Consider the following 22,294-nt stretch of genomic DNA (forward strand, 5'->3'; position numbering starts at 1 on the left):
TATATAAATATTAATAAATTCCACCTTAGAAAAAAAAAATAAGTGATGTCAGCTTTTAATAATTGTTGAGAAAAATAAAAGATGATTAAAATTAGTTAATTATATAATTGTTAAATACAACTTCAAACTCAACAAATACAATATTGCTCAATGTGTTTATTTTTATTCATAAAAAAAAACCCGACACTAAATAAACAATGAAAAATATGTTTGTTTTGTGATTTCTTGTGTCAATGAATTATCATGGTGTATATAATTACTTAATATTACTTTTAATTTTGTATAAAATATCATTTTCTCTATTTAATTTTCTTTTAATTTTATTTTTTTCCATTTTTATTCTCTTTTTTCTGAGGAGTTGTGCATTTTCGTAATCCTCTCTGGCTTTCTTATCTGTATTATACTTGTCAACTTGTTCAGCTAAAAAAATAATTAAAAGTTTAGCTTTGAATGATCAATAATAATAAAATATAACATACTTATAATTTTTATATCTAATTCTTCATGATTTGGCTTGAACATGCATGGTGCAATATTGAAGTAATTATGAATTGGACATACTACTTTTGAGTCTATAGGATTCCAAACTAATGAATCGGAAACTTCAGTCTGTTGTAGAACAAAATACATATTCAATAAATTGAAACCACCATACCTAAAGTAACAATTACTTCAATAAAAATATAAACACAATGTAGTTTTCTTAATTTTATTTGTTTACATTGATGATTGGTAGAGATCAACGTGGAATGGTTTTTTAGGATTGTGAAGCAGAACATATTCTCCTTTACTTAATTGTGTGAGTTTGTCTAGAGTTAGATACAATCTTTGTAGATACTTTTGATCGTTGCCATTTGAACTTACGCTTTCTGTTTCTTCAATTATTCGTTTTACCTGCATGAGATCCATGTTATGCTGAACTGATACTAGGAGAAAGAAGAAAACTGTATTAAAATTTGATAATTTGGTTAAAGTAACAATTTGTGGTACTTAAGTTATTTTAGAGTAGTGTTGTCAAAATAAAATATGTTACTTAAAAACACACTGGATAAGACTCAATATAATAAAAAAAGATACAAGTGCAACTTTATTTACCTAATGCTAATTTGGTTCTCGGACATCTGAAGTTTGTATCCAGCCAATATTCGATAAGTTGTTCTTCACTAACTTTTTCAAAGCCAAATTCTGGTTGATACTCAATTTTTGGTGTAATTACTGTTGGGGTATTAGATGGTTTGAATCGTTGCTAAATACACAAAAATATTTATATTGTACATAGATATTTAACTCAATATGACATATTCTTACTTGTATACCATGAGGTTTATTTCTTACTAGTACATTAAACGATTTTTCAATGCCATTGGTATCGCTAACTTTTAACATCCATTTGTCATAGTTATAATTATTACAATTGTTCTGAACGGTTTTGTTAGATAAACTACAAAATTTAAAAATTAATTAATCAAGTATTGTTCATAAAATTATAAGATTATTAATAATTAAATTTTCAAAAAATAAAAATAATTTTTAAAGTTAATTTAAAAATAATAATAAGCTATTTAAATTGTTTTTTTATGAAAAAAAAAATCATATTGTTTAATAATTATCATATTATAATTCTTATATAAGATATTATGGGATATCTTACGGATTTATGAATTTTTTTTTCAGTTCTTTTCTGAGATAGTACAAACTTTTTTCTTGCTGAGAGAAATGTCCTGTACATAATGCTCCTCCAACATAAACTGTTTTACACTCATTATCATCTAAAAAACCAAAACAGTATCCACATTAATTGTTTTTTAGTGTATATTAAAAATATCAAAAATAATAATTACCAATATCTATATTGACAGGAATAATCCATAAACTATTAGGTTTTTCTAGATTCATTAAATTTTTCATACTACTTAAACATATGTTAACATTAATATTATGGTTTTTTGACAGTGTACGACAACATTCATCTTCTATGACTATAACAGCATTAGATTATTTTAGCCATGACATACAATTAGGAAATTAAATCAAAATAATGCAGTGAAATTTTTAACATATATAACAATTATCAGCATAACTAAAATTTTAAGTTGAAGGCAAAAACTAAATCAATAGCACCTAGCAATTAGGTGTATTTATTGGTGGGAGCTAAAAATAAATTGTAGCCTTGTCAAAATTTAATTTTTAATTATTTTAAATAATCTGTTATGTAAGCATCAAATTTTGCATTTAATGCATTCATTTTGATATAATCAGTTCTGAATCCAAATATATGTCATAAATATGATTACAATAATAAAACCACTAAAATAAGTTAAAAATATTAGTGTTTATAAATTTAATACTTACAAGGAATTTTTTGTGGTGGATCAAATACACCATCTGTAAAAGAAACTTTTGTTTCTGGATTTTCAATATCAATTACTAAAGGAAGATTAATTGAATTCACTTTCTAAATATTAAAAAAAGAAATTGTAATTATAATTAATAATATAATAAAAGGACCAAATAATTTTGGTTAATGAAAAATAATAATAATTTCTTACAGCAGACTGTATTCTTTCACAATATATCATTTCAACTTTATTCACTTCAACTTCATCTCTTATATTATAGTCAATCTTCATTTTTGAGCTATATGTACCACTATAATGTGATTTAATATACTCATTTGAAAACTAAAACATTAATTGTAATTTTAATTATTTTACTAGTTCATAAATAGTAAATGATACTTAAACTTTTGTATTTCTTACATTACAAGCAGATTTAATATAATTCTCAATAAACGGTATAGAATTGAGTCGACGATTTTTCAAATTTTCTTCCCAAAGGTTTGAAAGCCAATCCCCAAACATTTCTCGTTCATGTTCAATAATTTCTTTATGCAACTAAACATTTACAAAAATATTTTATAAATTAATAAAACCAAAACATAATCATGGTTAAAATGTTGTACCAAAACTATATATATATAATTATATAAAATAATTTTAAATTAAGAACATTGGTGTCAAAACCTGCTACTTGACTAATCACTACCACCAGTAGAGTGAAGTACTATTATTGAATAGTTTCTTCAATCCAAAAAATCAAGCCCTCTTATTTATCCTTTCATCCGTGGCGCTTATTGTAAAAATAATTATATAGATTTTACGAAAAAAAAAAAGAAATTAAAAACAAGTAGATATATAATTTTTTTACAAAAATTTCCAAATTTTCAATTCTTCTAGTTTTAGCAAATTATTAATTTCAACTACATTGTTGTTATCATCAACAGTAAGTACTGGAATATAGACTGATAAAAATGATATAATTAAAATAACTTTACTTATTAAAACTATGATCAGCGTCATTGATGCCCAAAAAAAAAATTTCAAGTGGAATAAACGCTTGCTTGTGAAAGATGTAATTGCTAAAATAAAAGTAAAAACGTTGTCGATTTCTAAGTTTTCATTATAATATATTATATAACTTAATATACTAACGTTGAGTATTTTAGCAGTAGGAGCATTAGGATTCTTTAAGTGCATTACCAATTTATTCATTAGTGTATGATTTAATACCGAGTAATATGGTGGCATATGATGACCAAATAAAAATTGTGTTGTGATTTGTAATTTGTCATTTTTCTGAAACAATTTTTATCATAATATATAAATATAATCAATAATTAATCGATGAAATGTATTAATAATATACAAGTAATAAAGTATTATAAAATGTACATATATCATATTTTGAAACAGGTAAAGTAGTAATTAAGAATCAAAAACTGATACTAAAGTAGTTGCAATATTACCTATTTCAAAATAATGAGTATAATATTTTAATTACACAAATATAATAAGCTATATGGTTATTTGGGTAGAAAAGGAGGTTTCTAGTGTTGTTTGCAATTTTCTATAATAGAGGATCTACCAATAAATAAAAGGTTGATGTTGTATATGCTTTATACAAAATCAGAACCATGTTTTTTTTAGCCATAAGCAGTTACATATTTTGTTGTAAAATATATAGAAAATATTATAAATTAATAATTTAAAAAATTTAAAAAATAAATATTTTAAATGTAATGTAATAACATTTTAATTAATAGGAAACTAGTACTATTAACCTAACCTTACCTAAGTATAATGTAATTTTTTTTTACTTGTAGATTAAACACTAGTTTCTTCATATTTTTAAAATATTATTATTATTTTAAATCAAATAATTTTTGCTAAACTAAAAACATTATTACTCATTACATACCTTTGACTTTTGTTTTTTTGTTTTATTGCTAAATTCTGGATAATTTTGAAAACATTTAGCATTTTGATACAAATCATTTATATCATATAACGGTGTAATCAATCTATACATAGAAACAATATAAATAAAATTATATAACTTCATTGATACTAAAAAATATTACTCAGGATCAAATTTTGGAGGAACATTTTTTTGCATATTTTGTTGATTAGAATTTGGTGTTTGATGCATTGGCTGATTTTGTAAATCAGTTGGAATTGACATTCTGAACAATAAAATCATTTTTAATTAATTTAATACCCATAAATAAAAATCAATACTTACATGATGTAGTTTAAAAATGTTACAAGTAGTTCACAACAGTAGAATATAAGCTACTTAGCCATAAGTAAAATTAATACACATAGTAATAATATCAATAATGCTTCATGAAACAATTTTATTTTTAAATTCAAGACAATGAATTATTAGTTATAAATACACACTAAAATTTTAAACGAATTTTATTTTGAGTTAAATAAATGAAATAAAAATTTTAATAAATAGAATAGGTACATTTTTTAAGCTCATGACTTAAAGAAATTCAAATAATTCAATATTTCATATTTTGTGATACCAAAAACAACGTTATCATTGTTATAAACTTATCATTATCAGTAATCACAATTTTAGAAAAATAATACATTTCTAAATAAAAATTTATATTGATTTAAATGTAAGTAAGTAAATTGTGTATATTTTTTTTGGTTATTCAAATTTAATTTAATTTGAATTTTTAATGTTACTTATATTATAACATATATGTATAAAAATCATATTATGACTTATTATTTTCAATATTTTATAATTGCAGTAAGAAATAATTTTGAGTAACCCTAAATAACTTTTTCAATTATTTTTGTTTACAAATAATACTTTTATTTTATAAATTATATAAAATATTAGTGTAAATATTTGGTAAAAAATGTAAGTGTTATAAGTTATTCATTTTTAAATTGATACAAAATACCTAACAATATCGATTCGTCTACCTACAACTTGTTTGGCGTAAAAATTTCTTAATTTCTTTTACTTCTTTTCCTCAATCGCCTTGAAAAGTATTAAGAATTATCTGTCATGACCAACTAAATCCAGAGTAAAATCCATAAGTACTCCATGCCATTTCACATATTTCCACCCTTGTACATTTTTAACCCCTTCCCCTGGCCACCACACAAATTTTTACTTGATTCGAAATAAGATTTAGATCTCTGAATGTTAATTCAAATATATTTTAACAGTTTTTTTAAAATGTAAACAAACTAATGTTTTTACATCATTTAAATTCAAATTTAATCAATAAAAAAAAAATAATAAATATCAACAAATAGTAGGTAATAACAACTTCTTAAACACCATATCAGATATTATTATTCTTATGCATAATTATTTTATCAAATTAAATTAATAAAAGTATTTTATTAAATTGTATGTACCTTGTGAAAATAATTAACTGCAACTTACCGTAGAATTTCTTTTAAGACATCTTTTCAAAAAATTTTTAAATATCAATTATAATGTCATTAATGATTAAATACTGAAATATGAAAAGATAGGTACCAATAAGTATGAATATATTGATGGGTGTTAAATTTTGAATTCTATTTTCAACTTTAACATGTATCTTATGTTTAATAATTATAATGCATATCAATTTTTAAAACTACAGTCGAATTCGCTTATAACGATGCCGTTTACAACGATATTCCGGGTAAAACGATTCCAAGCAATGTATTTGGTTGGTTTTATATCTTATGTATTGTTACATTTTATAATCCGGATATAACGAAGTTCGGTTATAATGATCAGATTCTCTTGGTCACTTGAAGATCGTACTAAGCGAATTTGACTGTATTACTATCACTCGACTTAATAAAATTATATTATATTATAACATTATGATATATTTTATATCGTAAGCATTTTGTAATATTTATGCACTAAATATATTCTTATATTGTGTTCATGTACTATTGAATGATAATCTTGAATAGCTTAAAATTTTCATTTATATTTATATATGATTTATATTAATACATAGGGTAATTATTTTATCGAACAACACTCATTATTTGATAAAATAATTAAATACTCGGTATTGTATAACTACTTTGCGTGTTCTAAATAAAATAAATATTATTAATACAAATAATAGCATAAAGATATATTTTATTTTTATTTTTACGGCCCTGGTCTAAGGCAGTCTTACACTCTTACCAATGGCTTTGATATGGTGTACCAATCCAAAAAAATAAAGTTCTTGAAACCATGGACGTCTGTGCTTTAGAAATAATCAATAATTTTACAACTTAATTAATCTATCATTATAATTTTAGGATAATTATTATTTTAACGTGTAATGTTTATTTTACATTTTAACGAACGAATTTTAATTTTATTTTAAACTATAAAAAAGTTAACTTTAAATTAAATTAAAAATTAGGGAAATGTCAAAATAGTTTCTGATACTTTATTAGTTTTTGTATTAAAGTAATTTAACATTTTTTAGTCGGAAAAAATTTCTAGCTTTGCTTACTTTGTTTGAAACACTGCGGAGCACTTATAACTTAGACTTATAAACATCAAATTTTTATTAGGTATCATCTACCCTGGAAAAATAAATTTTTAATACTCCTATAATATTTAAGCATTCACATTTCACTATAATCTATCTTTAATTGTCTAAAATCTCTTACTGTATCTCCATAATTTTGAGAATAAAATGCAATAATTAGGTACTATTAAGTTTAAATTCGTCGTTATATAAATGTATTTAATAATTTTAAACAACTATATAAATTAATAGATTCGTCATATGTTTCATACGCTATTTGAGCTCTTGTTCTTTTAATACTTGAAGGTATAAGGATCGGAAAGATGGTTAACCTCGAATTAAACCATTTTTAGCCTTAAAAATAATAATTACAAAAGTTATTAATAATTTTATTCATAAAAAAATAATAATAATTATCATATTTAATCATATTTAATCATTATAATTGTGTTAATTGTATATTAGTATAATGACCGAACGAAAATTTTTGACTCTAAAATTAACGCAAATTCATCTACAGTGGACTAACGAATGCAAATGATTAGACGATATCAAACAATTTATGATCGAAATTGAAAAAAATTGATAGCCTCATAGCTGTAATTCAAATACCTAATTGTCTCGGTTTAAAGTTAATCATATTATGTTATGATTGTGATTGATCTTAGGAGTCAACGCATAGTTAACATAACACAGATGTCAGGTACTATACATATGTAATAAATAATAATTATATTACCCATATTATATTATTGACACATTACACACATATTAAATATAAATATATATTATATTATACAAAGCGTATAATCACCAACTAAGTAGATATAAAAATGCTAAAAAATTTAAAATGTAAAAAAAATATAATAGCATGATGGAGAAAAAATGTATGTAAATTACTGAACCTACGTATTTTATGAATAAATAACACATATATTATTTTATTATGATAAATTAATATGTGCATATCACATAAAAACCACTATATATATATATACTATATAGGCACCTTTTTACATTTTATCAATAAAGATCATCGATCGTCATATTTTTTTGTACTTGTAAAATATAATATATAACATGCAGTATGATGCCCAGACTATCACGTCACTAAAGAGGCACGCTTTATAGTTTGTAAGTACCTACACTATGTTGATTTTTCTGGCAATTAGCGTGGTATATCCCCAGAGTGCAATGCGTCAACTTGGATGCTTAATGGTAAAACTTTATTTTTCTGAAAACAACGAACATAAATATAAAAGTTATTATATAAATATCACATAATATGTATTCTTAGGAGGCGTATAATTTGACTCAGTTTTATGAACATTTTTAACATGTTTATATCAAATCTATTCAAAACCTTGTAAAATTATATTTGTTGTAATTATATGGACAATTAATAAAAAAAAAAGAAAATAAATTTCTTCTATTAACAAGTTAAATTAATGAAAAAAAAAAATTTAATATTTTATGTGTGCTAATATTGAAAACTCAAGTCAATACGCAATAAGTATTAAGCGAAAAAACAATTTAACTTGACCACTAGTTATGATTTTTAAAATTTAAAACTGCTCTCTTGTGAAAGTTAATATTTGCATACATTTATCACGCATGTGAAACAAAACTTTTGGCATTTTAGCCACCTATGTTAGGCATAATTGTTTTATGAAAATTTTCCAATATTACTGCATACATTTTTCAAATTATTTTATTTTATTTTTTAAATTTTAAGAAAAAAACATAAAACCTAAAAAATTGATTTTTGTGACCTGTAAGCAGTCCTTATTTGAAAGCTGATCGCCCTGATATATTCCATTGATTGTTATTTATTACAGCTCCTATATAGTGTACTTATATACCCATTCTAGTTCCTCTTACCGAAGTTCATCTCCTTTTTTTTCACAACATACTTTCATTATGCACCAAAAACAATTGTTGCAATTTCACAGAATAAATGTGGAACCTGAACAGTATAACCGCACCCAAGCAACATTTCGTTATTTCGGTATTTTTTGGTGATTTCGCTTAAAGTCAATTAAAATATATTGAGGTATGATGTGATAATAATGTCAATATTATTATTTATCAAAACCTCACGATCGTCGATCATTCGAAATATTTACCAAAAACTGTTGTATTCTGTATCGTTTAATCTAATAATTGTCTTGGCGTTATTTTCTTAGAAGTATTTAACGAAATTCTGCAGTAGAGAATCGTAGTTCAGCTCCACCATTAGTGTTGTTGCATTCGATAGGACCACGGAAAGTGGCAAATTTACTTGTCGGACATTTTTCATGTCATGTCACGACACTGGTTGAAGAACTCCCGGAATTTGAAATCGTTCAAGTTTACCGTTCTGTCCTTGATCGCTTTGTGCACGACATTCAAACATTCGTATAAGTCAGTGCCATCCTTCTTTCCGCGACGGAAAACCGAATCCACCCGTAAGCGTAATTGTTTCTTCAGTGTGGAATGACTCGGGTCCATTTGTATTAGGGAAATCTACCACATCATTTAATCATATTTTATCATTTATGTGGTTTATTTACAATTTACATGAGGTTTTAAGGGGGTGCATGAAGCCCGTACCCGTATCATTAACCAAATATAAATATATATATTTTATTCAGAGGATATGTGTGTTATCAGTGTATATTATATATTCTATAACAAACAATAATGTACAGTAGAGTGAATTTGTGTTCAATAGAATCAATTTTGTATTGTTTGCTGTAATATTAAAGGGAATTGACACTGATAAAATGTTTACCTTTTAATTTGATAATTAAACACGTATCAGTGATTAAACATTTTGTCGTTCAAATTACAGGTGTATTGTTACAAATAGCCTAAATTTAGCAGTTTGTAAGCAACCCAATAATTATTGAAGTTGGTGTAGAAAAAGTGCAGTTCTGTTGTGTCCGAATGTCAGTGCGCGGCATGGCGACTGTCGTGTAGGTCTCCAGCACAGATGATTCGGAATGATCACGATAGGTCCACGCAAGTATTTTATTTCAGACAACTCCGGTCTTAAGAAACCTTCGCATGTTTTGTTCATATTAGATTAATTATTCACTACAAATCATCACACCAATTGCATACGTGTATTATGGCAGGTGTATATTCCAAAATAAAATAATTGTTTTCTTATTTTTACTTAAATTACGATGACACATATGGAAAATGGGGTTAGACTTACTCTTGATAATTATTTTCAATACACAATTCATTCAAAAATTCGAATGATGACTACATTTTGAAAGTATCTATCTTGTACCATTTAACGTTTTAAACCTCGATGCGCATCCAGAAATCATTTCAAATTTTACTCGAGTAGATATGACATATGTGATATTGTACCTATAATATCATTAAATGTCCTTATATTAAAAACGATAAAATTAAAATAATATTACATTAAGAACCGAGAAGATGTCAATATATTTCATTAACTCATGGTGCTACTTTAGTTGCCTATACTTGATAATCTATGGAGTTATATAGCTATTTACGTGAGATAATATTATGTTTTTAATTTGACAATCACACGATTTTATTACTTGAATAACAATTAAGTAATAAATACCAAATTTACTAAAATCAAAAACTGATAGTTTATGTAAAGTCATGTAAGACCATATATAGTTAAGAACAATAATTATTTTAATGAAGTAAATTTCTGTATCTTACTCGAAAAAATCGATTTTGATGTCCATCACTAAAATATAAAACTTATTCAAATATTTTAGTAATATAACAAATTATTTAATAATCACTTCCAAAAATGAATTAAAATCCAAAAACAAAACTGTAATATAGGTATAATAGGTTTTACACCTTTGTATCCGTAATCCACAGTTGATCAGTTATATATTTAAAAAGATTAGATATTTACATGGCTATATGTATTGCAACGTAACTGCAAAAAACATGGTATTATTTTGTTATTATATCCATGACGGACAATTTTACGACTAAATTAGTCTATTATAGTACCTATACCTATGCATGTTAATAAGAGTGCGTTTTGATTGTACACGCGTGTGGCGATTATACACTAATTAGTAATTATAAATCGAGTAAGTATGAAATTATTATATGTTACCTTGAAAAAAAAACATACGAAGTTGTTATTAAATGTTGTTTGAAGATCTGTGGACACGTTATGTGATTGGACGAATAGCTAAGACCGATAAAATAAGGCTTATAACGGTGGTCATCGTGTTATTTTCTCAAACCATTCAATGTCATGAATATTTATAGTGTATATTATGATAGTAATTTTTTTCTAATAAACTTTGCGCAATATTATATTATGTCATTGTTTTAGTATAGTTATAATATATTTGTATAAACAAAATAATAACCATCATAAATACTTAATGATCCATGTATGAAATTATAACAAGTTATAATTTCATTTTCTGGGGGGGGGGGGGGGGTTAATAATCTTGGAGAAAAAAATACTTATGCAGTTTTCTGATTACATCTCAGCTAAACGTATTAAAAAATTAGTCTGATTGATGAAATATTAATTATTCCTCTTCTTTAAAATCACATAATAATATTATATAAACATTTCAATTATTAAACCTAAATAATTTTAACATAGGTTCATATTTACTGTGTATATTATATAATTGATGACTAATGAGATAATTTAATGTTTCCACTCTAATAAGATTAATATATGATAAAAATAATTTAAAAGTAGATTTTTATTTTAGGACATAATACATTTATATTTTTCAATGCTTAGTATTTAAATTTTCTAGAGTTGGGACTTAAAAAATATCTTCTTTATCGATATTATATTAAATAAAAATACGCTAATAAGTTAACATAAAGTATTAAAATTATTTATGAGCATAATATCAAATTAAATTTATACCCTAACTTTAACAAATAATAATAGATAAGTAGGTAATTTTTTAAGTTTAAATTTTAATGTGAATTCATAGATACAAAACGAATATAATATGTCCAACTCAGAGGCACAGGCTCATTATGGTTTTGAGCTAATAATCAAAATTTATTCATAGATTTGTATAACAATAATTAATTCATAATATAAGATTTAGAAGTATACTTTATTGATGTGTTGATATGAAACTAACAGTGATAATTTAAAATGTAAAGTAATTTTATAACACATTTAATACTTTTATACGGTATATTTTTATTATTGTAAGAAACAAGAATATTTTATTCTCATGTATAGGTATATTCCCATCCATACTTATACATAGGTACAACTATATACAACATATTAATATCATATTAAAGTATTCATTTTCACAAATCGTAACTACATTTAAATCCATCGACTTTATATAAATAATACAATAATTATTAATTATTATACTGAAAAGTCAGAAATGATTTTTTTTGTAACATTATAATTTTCGTTGGCATATCCGTGTGTGAAATAATATGCTATTTAATCCTGTACAGAATTTTTTTTTTGTTTTTTTTTTTTTATAACAATAATACAGTGGTCCAGTTATGTAAATAAATTATAATTATAATTAATAAACTATATTATATACATATTCTATTGATGTAATGATATTATATAAATATCTTAGTTTATTTTATTCTTTAAGAAGATTATAGGTCCCACTAAAGATTTTCATGGTGGGAAGAAGAACATTAAATAAATAATGATATTATTTATACTATTATTAAGTTTTATTCTGCATATTCATTTTACCTAATACGTATTATTTTATTTTAACTATTTTCTTAATTTTTGTTTCTATTAATGAGTGAGTTCATTATTATAAATACATAGTTAATTATAATAAAATATTATATCAATTATTTATAAAATTAGTATGATATTAAATACATTTATACTTAATTATATTTTGTATACATCTTACCTATTTGGAATTTTGTCAAAATCATGCCATTTGATAACTGAATATTATATTATGCTGCCTGTTGTATTGATTTTATTCATACGCTTGCCCAAAAGAATACCTCACAAACCACAGTTGTACTTCATAATAATTTAAATAACATTATGTAGTAGGTACCCATACCTAAATTATATCATACCATTAAAATATAGATAATCATATTTAATAATATTTAATTGGTATAGATAGAGCATTTGCATTTAAAAATAGAAATCGTTAAAGCTAGTTCTTATTCAGAATTGACGATAGTATAAAAAAATAAAGTAGTAATTTAGTTGTTATAAACGCTCATAAAACTAATTTTCTCCCCTAACGACTTTATTTAGATATTTTTCCTCGACAATTATTATTATTATTTATTAGACAGATATATATTGCACTCGTATTTTTGTATTTTATTATCGGTATAGGTACCGTTTAATACCTGTTGACTGTATATTATAATACATTAGTAGACCGACCGCGCAGTGAAAATAAAACACTATATACCTACATTATATTTTACCTTACTGTATAATTATATTATATAATATTTACACATGAGTTTTTAACAAACAGTTTAAAAAATGTATACCTATTATATGTACGTGTGTATATTAATATATACACAAACCGCATCAACAATACGATAAAAATAAACCCAGGCATAATTACGATTAAAATACACAGAAGTATTTATACATACATATAAAGGCAGGTAAGGAAAATAATTTAATATTATACGAGGTCACGTAACCTTTCCACAAAGGTTAATTTGAAAAAATGCCTATTATGTACATATACATTTACTTGCGTGTATATATTATATATATATTGCTATATACAGAGACGCGTATCGCTGTGCGTCCCCCTTAAACCCCCTTGGTCTGGGCACTCGACCAAAAAGAAATAATAAAAATAATATATTGCTTAATATATAGAATTTAAAAAAAAATTATTTTGAAATTGTAATTAACTACGATATATAATAAAATCATACACTATAAAAAAACTAAAAATTATTATTTTAACTGTGTGTTTCAGTATTTCAATTGTGAGCTATAAGAAAAATCAATCAAAGTTATAAAATTATCTATGATTGTCTCTGCACAAGTAAATATACAATTACAATATATTGTATACATCATAAATTTGATATTTATTTTTTATTTTATACATAAAATTAAAAAAATTATTTATTAAGATATCATATTTAATTTATAAACCTATATTATAAGTTTCAAATATATCAAATGAGTAATAATTGTACACAGTTTCATAGTTATAATATTATGTCAGCTATTGAGATACTTTATTAAATAATATAGGTAGGTACTTTTACTGTGTGTAAATAATGAAAAAAGCTTTGTATTTTTTTTTTAAAGTTATATATTAATTTCATTAATCATTATTTATTCCGGTTTATACTTTTGTTTTTCAAAATAATGTTTTTACATAGTTTGTAATAAATATAACAACACGATTTTTTTTTATATGTATTATTTTTTATAATTCTTCTCATTTTTTTTTATGACCATACCTATAATTTTATAACCTATAAACAGAATCCTTTTATAAAAATGTTGACAAGCAAACATCATGTGTTGAACAAATTATATGTTTTATTAACACAATACACACATAACTAAAAACGTTTAAAAAAATATTCATCCAATATACCTACGAGTACATGCAATATGTACAAATATTTTGCACTCGTATAATCAAATGTAAAAAAAAATGTAGGCCACCAAATTAAAGTTTTATAAGTACACAATTAAAAACCTAAAAATTCACTACTATTATAATATATTGCAAAAAATTAAATAGTTTGAAAAAAAATATGTTATAATAATAATATTTTCAAATATGTAACGTATAAAAAATCGTTGAAAAATTTCACAAGAATTGACAGAGTTTAATAAGTGAATCGCATTAAATAAACAATTCCATACAAACATATAATATGTATACATTATATTATTCTAGGTACATATTATATATAGCATGAAAAGTGTATATACCTATACGTCTTTGATATATTATATCATCCATAATCGTACGTGGTGATTTTGTTGAAGCTGCGCTGGCGCGGCGGCGGTCGCATCCCTGTTGGGCAAACCAACCGAAACTGATCGATCCAATCACAGCATCCGGGAGAGACGATCGTCCGCCTACGGAGCCAACCGGAAACAAAATGGCGTCACCGACCGCACGGATTTCATAATATATATAATATAATAAGTAATAAATAAATAACATCATATTATACTTGTGTGATTACAGTATATTATTATATAAATCACACGGTTCATTGTCATATCGTTCTCATCATCCCACCAGATAGTCGTATACCTGGGTCTTTACTATATTTACACCTTATTATACTTATATTTTATTATTTATATTGGTATAAACGTGCATTGCAATAATATATCGTAGATATAAAACACACGCAATCTACAGATCATACTCGTATATTAATATAATTTAATATAAGCCCATAAGCGTTCGTATATAACTTAATCATATACACATAAAATGTTAATATCGTCAAAAGTTTTGATTTGAGATATATTAATGTATATAATATAGGTATATGTATCTACCTATATTTACATATATATGCCAAAATCTCCAACAATCAATCTTCTAACTATGGGTTAAATACAAAATTGATAATTATTCCAAAAATTATACAAACTGTCAATATTTTAATTAGATCTAAAATGTCATTGTTATATATAATAATCCAGCTATTACACATCATTCATTATATGGCTGCCTAAATATTATTATTGTAGAGTAAACAGAATTGATTTAAATTTTACGTGATTTTACTGACACGGGGTTGACTACACTATGTTAATTATATAAAATATAGTCATAGAATTTGGAGAATGATAAAAACAACTCAATATTGTAATGTAGTATAGGTATAATTTAAGGAATAGGAACAAACTGAAAGGGGCTGTAATATTTATACAGTATCCCTCAAAAAATTTTTAAGCATCCCTTTAAACACCAAATTTAGTGTATCAGTAAAGTTTATAGTATATAGGTATAGTATAGGACTATAGGTACGCATACCTATAATCGCCTAATACAGCATCCTAATACAGCATCCGTTTGTGGTTATAGCTTCTGGTGTTATTTTTGCGCCTCCGATTCGTATATATAATTTAATATACGTATTTAATATCCTGAACGCATACGTAAATGCACGTGACTTACGCACGTATACTTACAACAGTATAAAATATTATATGCATATACCTTCATAATTTATATTGTATACACACAACAAGCCACATGATGGTATAATAATATGTATATAAATATCTTATGACTATGAGCAACTGTTTCAGTGTATAAACGGTATACAAAGTAGTACATTTATTCGGATACAATATAACATTTTCTTAGTCAATTGAAACAAAACAAAAATGTTTTTTTTATAGCTATTGATGTATACTTATATACTATATACATTTTTTACAAAAATTAATTGTTTTTATCATTGCGGTTTATTACGGGTTTTTATTATTTTTTTCTTTCTATCAATGCTAGCGTAAATAAATACCGAATGTTGGATATATTTGATATTTTTTTCTAAAATTTTAATAAGTAGAGTAGTGGATCACACCTTTTGCCATTTTACTCTAATCAAAAGTTTTAACGAAAAAAAAAACATTTTATCAATACCATTAAACATCGACATTTTTAGAAAAGTAAATTCTGTGCGCTTCTGCTTTTTAAATTAAAATCATTATACGTTATGGTTTAACAAATTAAAAAACACTAAGAAATTTAAAAAAAGTAGTATTGTATAATTAATACCTTTAAAAATACAAAAATTGACTTACACTAGAAAATTTATACAGCTGGGTAAAAAGATATTACCCTATGTTTAAATAGATATTATATGTACCTATATAGGTATCTATATCGTATGTACCTACCTATATAAATTATAGGTGTTTAAATACATTTATCGTACAATATAATTAATAATGATATTATATATATAGGTAATTAATAAGTAATAACTATTATATACATAACCTATATAGTATATATCATACTTAAACCTACCAACTACATTATATATGTATATATGACGAGGTGCAGTGTGTCGGGAGATCGCAATGTATTATACATATACAGCTACCTATACATTCTATACGTATATCGTCGTGCCAGCGGCTGCGCGGGGAAAGCGCGATTAGTATTCCGTCCGGGCGCGTCGGTGATGTGAGGAAGATTTAATTCGGAGAGTTATGGATCAGACGCGTGGTTTGTTGGCCAAGCTTCCACGTCGTACAATAATGCACGCACGACGGCCACGACGACGACTCGTGATTTTTAAAAGAAAAATATAAAACTCTCTCGCCTCTCTCGTACACTAGCTACTTATATATATATATATATATATATATATCTACCTATAATATACTGTCCGGTTTGTCTGAAACACGCTCATCGATCATTCGCCTCTCTCCCAATGGTTGCAGTGTATGGGAAACGTGGTCGGCATCTCTGACGAGTATTATTGTCTTCAACTCATTTCGTTTGTGCACAGCAGTCTGCACATATTATATTATTGAGATATGTGTGTGTAAATGTGATAATAAATATTTACAGACGTCTGTAACAGCTATTTATTTTTATTTATTTTCAAAATGTATGGACCGGTAGCTCAATGGTTACAATTAAAAATACCAATGACAAATAAATAAATGCGAAAAAAAACTGTCGATAACAGATAAAAAATTCAAGATAATATAGTTATTATGGTATTAAGAACAAGAGAAAGATAGTTAATATTCTATACTGGCAAACTGTATTATCTTTGTAAGGAGTACGATTAACAGTACCTATATAATATAGTTTGTAGTGAAAATTGGAAATAAAAAAAGAATGTTATTATGCGAAGAAAAAAAGATTTTTAAAATTAATTTACACTATATTCATCAATATATTATGTATTTTATTCTGCAGTTAGTATAAACAAAGATTAGGTTGGTTAGTGAAATGATCTTTTTATGTACCTACTATTTATTTATTTGACACTTCAAGTTTAAACATGATGCAGAGTTCATTATTGTATATACAATTATAATATTACTACACAAACTACCTCAGATAAATTGCAGTATACCTATATAAATTAATCTTTTTTGAAAGAAATCATAAGCTGTAAACATTATTATAATAAGCGGCTACCCTTAACAAGAAAAAAGACAATCTAAAACTATATAGGTATATACTATACAGTATAGGTAAAAAAAGTGGTAAAACCTTTGGTTTTTATCAGATTATAAATGTTGATTTTAGTGATTTACCATGTAGAAAACAGTAATCATAGAATGCAAACAATCGCAATACTTATATAATATGTATATTATTAAGTTGTTTACCAACTATCTATTTAATACATATATATAACCTATGTATTCAGTTATTATACATTATAATACAGAGCTTGCGCTAAGAAAATTTTAGAACTGCCCAACATTTTAATATTTTTGTAGATGCAGATTAAGTAAATTTGTCGCTCGCTAAATTCGCTTAATTACCACTATTTACCAAACTATATATTGACCACACATGTAAACACTTTATACATTACTTTATTTATTATAATTTATTAATAATAATAACAAATTAAAATTTTTTTTTTTTTTTATCTTCAGTGTCTTCGCCACTATCGTCACTATTGATAATTTTGTTTTTACCAGATGCTTCAAAGAAAACTCCACTAAAATAACTTTGTTCCTTTCCTTTTCTTCTTTTGAGGACTCGATGTTTCTTTTTAGACATCCAATGGTAAACTGTGTCCCTAGGATCCCAACCGTATAATGGTGGCATATTATAATTTATATATAAGCTCAAGTTTTCTGTCTCAATATTCATAGTTGAGCGTAATGGTGATTTTAATAAGTTGCTGGCACTTATCAAACGTTCAACATCAGCACTATGAGGTTTAGCAGCTGCCACTCTTGCCAACATTGTACAAACATTTGGAAAATATTTTGAGCCACATAATGTTTTTACTAATTTAATAAGGTTCATTTTTCGTAATTCAGATATATTTTCCATTGATATCAATTCATCATACTCCAATGAAAATTCTTTTAAATCTATGTCTGCGCCAATTAAATTATGAATATCTTTGATGCATGCTACAGAAGATAGTACAACAAATGGTTTTATAATTGACAGTAAATTTTTATCAATAGAAAATCTTTGTTTTAAAAATTCTTGAAGAGAACATACAATTTCTTGTTTAACTGCTGCAAGACATCTATTTTGTGTAACAAACTTATGATGGGATTTATGACGTGGAATTTCTATACTTTTTATAGTTATTGAATTTAATGTAAGTGAACCATCTTTATTGATAACTACTTGTTTGTCTAAAGCCTCAACCCAACCTCCTATAAGTGGGGTAGACTTTAACATTTCAATTTTATTAATGATGTACATAGTTTTTTCATCCATTGAAATAACATTCAAATCATCAGATTGCAATTGTTGTTGATACCTTGAAAAAATGTATAAAACATCAGCCAGAACTGCCATAAGGCGAATGTTGTACTCATGAGTAAGAAACTTGAAATGGCCCACATGAACTTTATCTGAAGAATTTTTAAAATAATTGACTAAACAAGACCATGAAACCAGCACATTATTAAGAAGCGTATATGAAAACTGAGACCATCTAACTTCAAAAACTTTTGGAAGTTGAAGCAATTTGAGGTTATACTCAAGAGCAATATTTTTCAATTCTCGTGTCCTCAAACCAGATCTTCGAAAAAATGTAGTTAAACCAACAAGTTTTTGAAAAAGTAAACTAACTTCAGGAACCGATTCACTCACTGACTCCCATGCTAGATTTGAACGGTGTGCTGCACACCATAAAGTAATTAATGGGCTCATAACTTCAGTTCCACATGCAGTTTTTTTCAAATTTGTTAATAAGGTCCACAAGCCAGATTTTTGTCCTACATTCGAACTCGCTCCATCAGTAACTAGAGAAGATGTTTTTTTCAAAATATTGTTGAAATTTTCATTTCCAAGTCTTTTAACACATGCTGTTTTTAAAGCATCACACATACCTTTCGCACCCCTTTCAACAGGTTCTTCAGCACCAAGAAAATAAAGTTTTTCTTCTCCTTCTAGTGTAATAGATTTCATCAACACATACATTTTATCGATTTGAGTTCGGTCAACACTTCCATCACAGCGCAAAGACAATGCGAGTGAATTATTAAGAATATCTTCCACAAAAGATGACTGATGAGTTTCTACAATACATTCTAGAAGGTCTTTATGAGTGTGTGGTGTTAGATACTGAAGTTCACTATCATCAATATTATTTGATACTTCACCATTTAATTGAAACAAATTTGCTTTTTGTGATACAATAACCCGGCTGGGAAAAGAATAAGCAGATAGTGTAAGTTTCTTAGCATCATTATAAACATGAATCATAAGACAGCCAATTTTCCTCGCCAATTTGTCATTTGCTTGATTGACTGCTTTTCCCATTGGAGTTATGGCCATTTTTTCAGAAGTATTTAAAGTTTTATACTTATGTACCTTAATCGCTTCTATGTGATATGTGGTAGACAGATGGTCATTTAATACTTTCAGAAGATATTTAGTTCCATACTCTTGAGCGATTGCAGGAACTTTAGATTTATTATTACTATATCGCTTTACTATGTCTTGTTCTGCATAACATGGCTCACAACGAATCAAATGTTTTCCTTTAAAATGAAAATGTTTAATGCAACTACTGTCTGAAATAAGTATTACTTTTATTAGTTTTGGTTATTAAATACATTTAAAATATTATAAAAACATTCTAAACAATATTTACCATTCACTAAAGTTGTGTTCTTTTGTTGAATCTCACTAATCTCAGTATTTATGGTGTTATCCAAGCTGTTTACTGAAGTGCTATTGCCGCTTGTGGTGTTAATTAAGTTATCTACTAAATTATCTATTATCAGGTAAAAATCTATTATTTATTTAACATTTTAATTTAACATACCTATGTTAAGATCAGTATTTTTACTTTTATAAAGCCATTTTTTCATAAGACCAGAACTGCTTTTTGGGGCTAATTTTTTATTCTAAAATTCAAGTTTTGAAATATTGATTAATTTATAATAAAACATTAAAACATTTAAATAAAATTGTGCGCTTAATTTTAATAACAGCCATTCATGCAAACAGCATCATTTAAACTTGAACCGAAAAAATATGCCAATATTTAACAATAAAAGCAGAGAAGAAATAATTATATAAATAATTAAGCTATTTAATCAACTTATATAAGCAAACTAAGATAATGCAAGCTTAAATTGGGTGCTATGGATACATATATACCATAGTACATACTGAATGTAGGAAGTACTTTATTCTTCAATATTATTTAAATATGATAAATAATATTGAAGCCTTTGGTGACGGTCCACATGTCAAATTATATCCTTGTAATAGTAATAATATGGTGACATTTGCTGGATAAGAATAAAAAAAAATGTGTTTACTTTATATTTATAAATTATAATATGTTAGTATGTACCATTTAAATAATTAAATAGGTAGGTATACTATATAGTAAGTTAGTATTACTGTATTAGTGTTTTACCTTTTTTAAATCCATGTTCGCTACGCACGTCACTTTCACTTGGTCACTTCTTCGTCTAAGTAATTAGTAAAATAAACATAAAACATGACGAATTTAATGGTCACATTATTATCACTTTCTGTATTGCATCGTGTTATCATATAGATTACACAATCTTCTATGTGTATATGATAATAAATGTTATGGAATGGATTGATAACATTTGTGTAAAAAATATTAAATAAAATACATACCTACTTAAATTAAACAATATTACATATTCCAATAATACAGAAAATTCACGATTTTTGGTACTGACCAAATTGGTTTTTAGAGTTGCCCATTTCAATTTAGAACTACCCACATTGGTTAGAACTACCCATTAGCGCAAGCTCTGTTATAATATATTATACGTATCGCTCGTCATGGTTCAAATTTATCTGGCGGAAAAGTTGCTATAGAAATACCCATGAGATAGGTTATATAACGACGTGTGTGTATATAACATAAAATATATAATCACAACTCGCTACGATGTGATCCGAGGACAAGCGTTTTTATTTAATAATATCAGCTGCTCGCCTATCTCTGTAAATATAAATATAATTCGAGACTTATCACTGTTGTAAAGATACATTATATATATATATATATACGTATATGTTATGTTTTATTTTCAATTAAGATATTCATAGCCGAGTAATCGTAAAACACAATTTTATACTTGGCTGGTCATGCCTATAAACGCGCGCGCAGGTACATTTAAAAAATTATAGTCTGGCATTTTATTCGCTGTCATTGTCACTACCTATAGTAATATATTTATAATACAGTCTATGCGTTATCATTATTCAGGCATAGTGTATGATAAAATTCTGTGGAGCATAAATAATA

At 25.6% G+C, this 22,294-nt stretch overlaps 2 protein-coding genes across 5 annotated transcripts; both read right to left on the reverse strand.

The window, feature by feature from the left end:
• Positions 1-155: 155 nt before the first annotated feature.
• Positions 156-4,712, reverse strand: LOC112598152. The gene is made up of 14 exons (XM_025344526.1): positions 4,582-4,712; positions 4,421-4,522; positions 4,258-4,360; positions 3,492-3,635; positions 2,760-2,894; positions 2,550-2,681; positions 2,353-2,455; positions 1,842-1,979; positions 1,652-1,769; positions 1,309-1,441; positions 1,096-1,246; positions 722-926; positions 480-655; positions 156-420 (listed from the first exon to the last, which is right to left on the reverse strand). The coding sequence occupies exons 2-14, from the start codon at positions 4,519-4,521 to the stop codon at positions 257-259; spliced, it is 1,803 nt and encodes a 600-aa protein (XP_025200311.1). The 5' UTR covers position 4,522; positions 4,582-4,712; the 3' UTR covers positions 156-256.
• A 13,499-nt stretch (positions 4,713-18,211) lies between these two features.
• Positions 18,212-21,787, reverse strand: LOC112598176 (E3 SUMO-protein ligase KIAA1586-like). Of its 4 annotated transcripts, none has more exons than XM_025344561.1 (5): positions 21,422-21,787; positions 21,169-21,290; positions 20,819-20,900; positions 20,645-20,767; positions 18,212-20,564 (listed from the first exon to the last, which is right to left on the reverse strand). In XM_025344561.1, exons 3-5 carry the CDS (start codon positions 20,862-20,864, stop codon positions 18,424-18,426), a joined length of 2,310 nt encoding a protein of 769 aa, XP_025200346.1. In that variant the 5' UTR covers positions 20,865-20,900; positions 21,169-21,290; positions 21,422-21,787; the 3' UTR covers positions 18,212-18,423. The 4 variants fall into 4 exon arrangements, with proteins under 4 accessions (XP_025200346.1, XP_025200344.1, XP_025200343.1 ...); XM_025344559.1 differs by having other exon boundaries at positions 20,645-20,755; positions 21,157-21,290; XM_025344558.1 differs by having other exon boundaries at positions 20,645-20,758; positions 21,157-21,290.
• Between the last annotated feature and the right edge of the window lie 507 nt (positions 21,788-22,294).

Source organism: Melanaphis sacchari, unplaced genomic scaffold (assembly GCF_002803265.2).
Source record: "Melanaphis sacchari strain LSU unplaced genomic scaffold, SCAv2.0 Contig45_pilon_pilon, whole genome shotgun sequence".
NCBI classification, from domain to species: domain Eukaryota; kingdom Metazoa; phylum Arthropoda; class Insecta; order Hemiptera; family Aphididae; genus Melanaphis; species Melanaphis sacchari.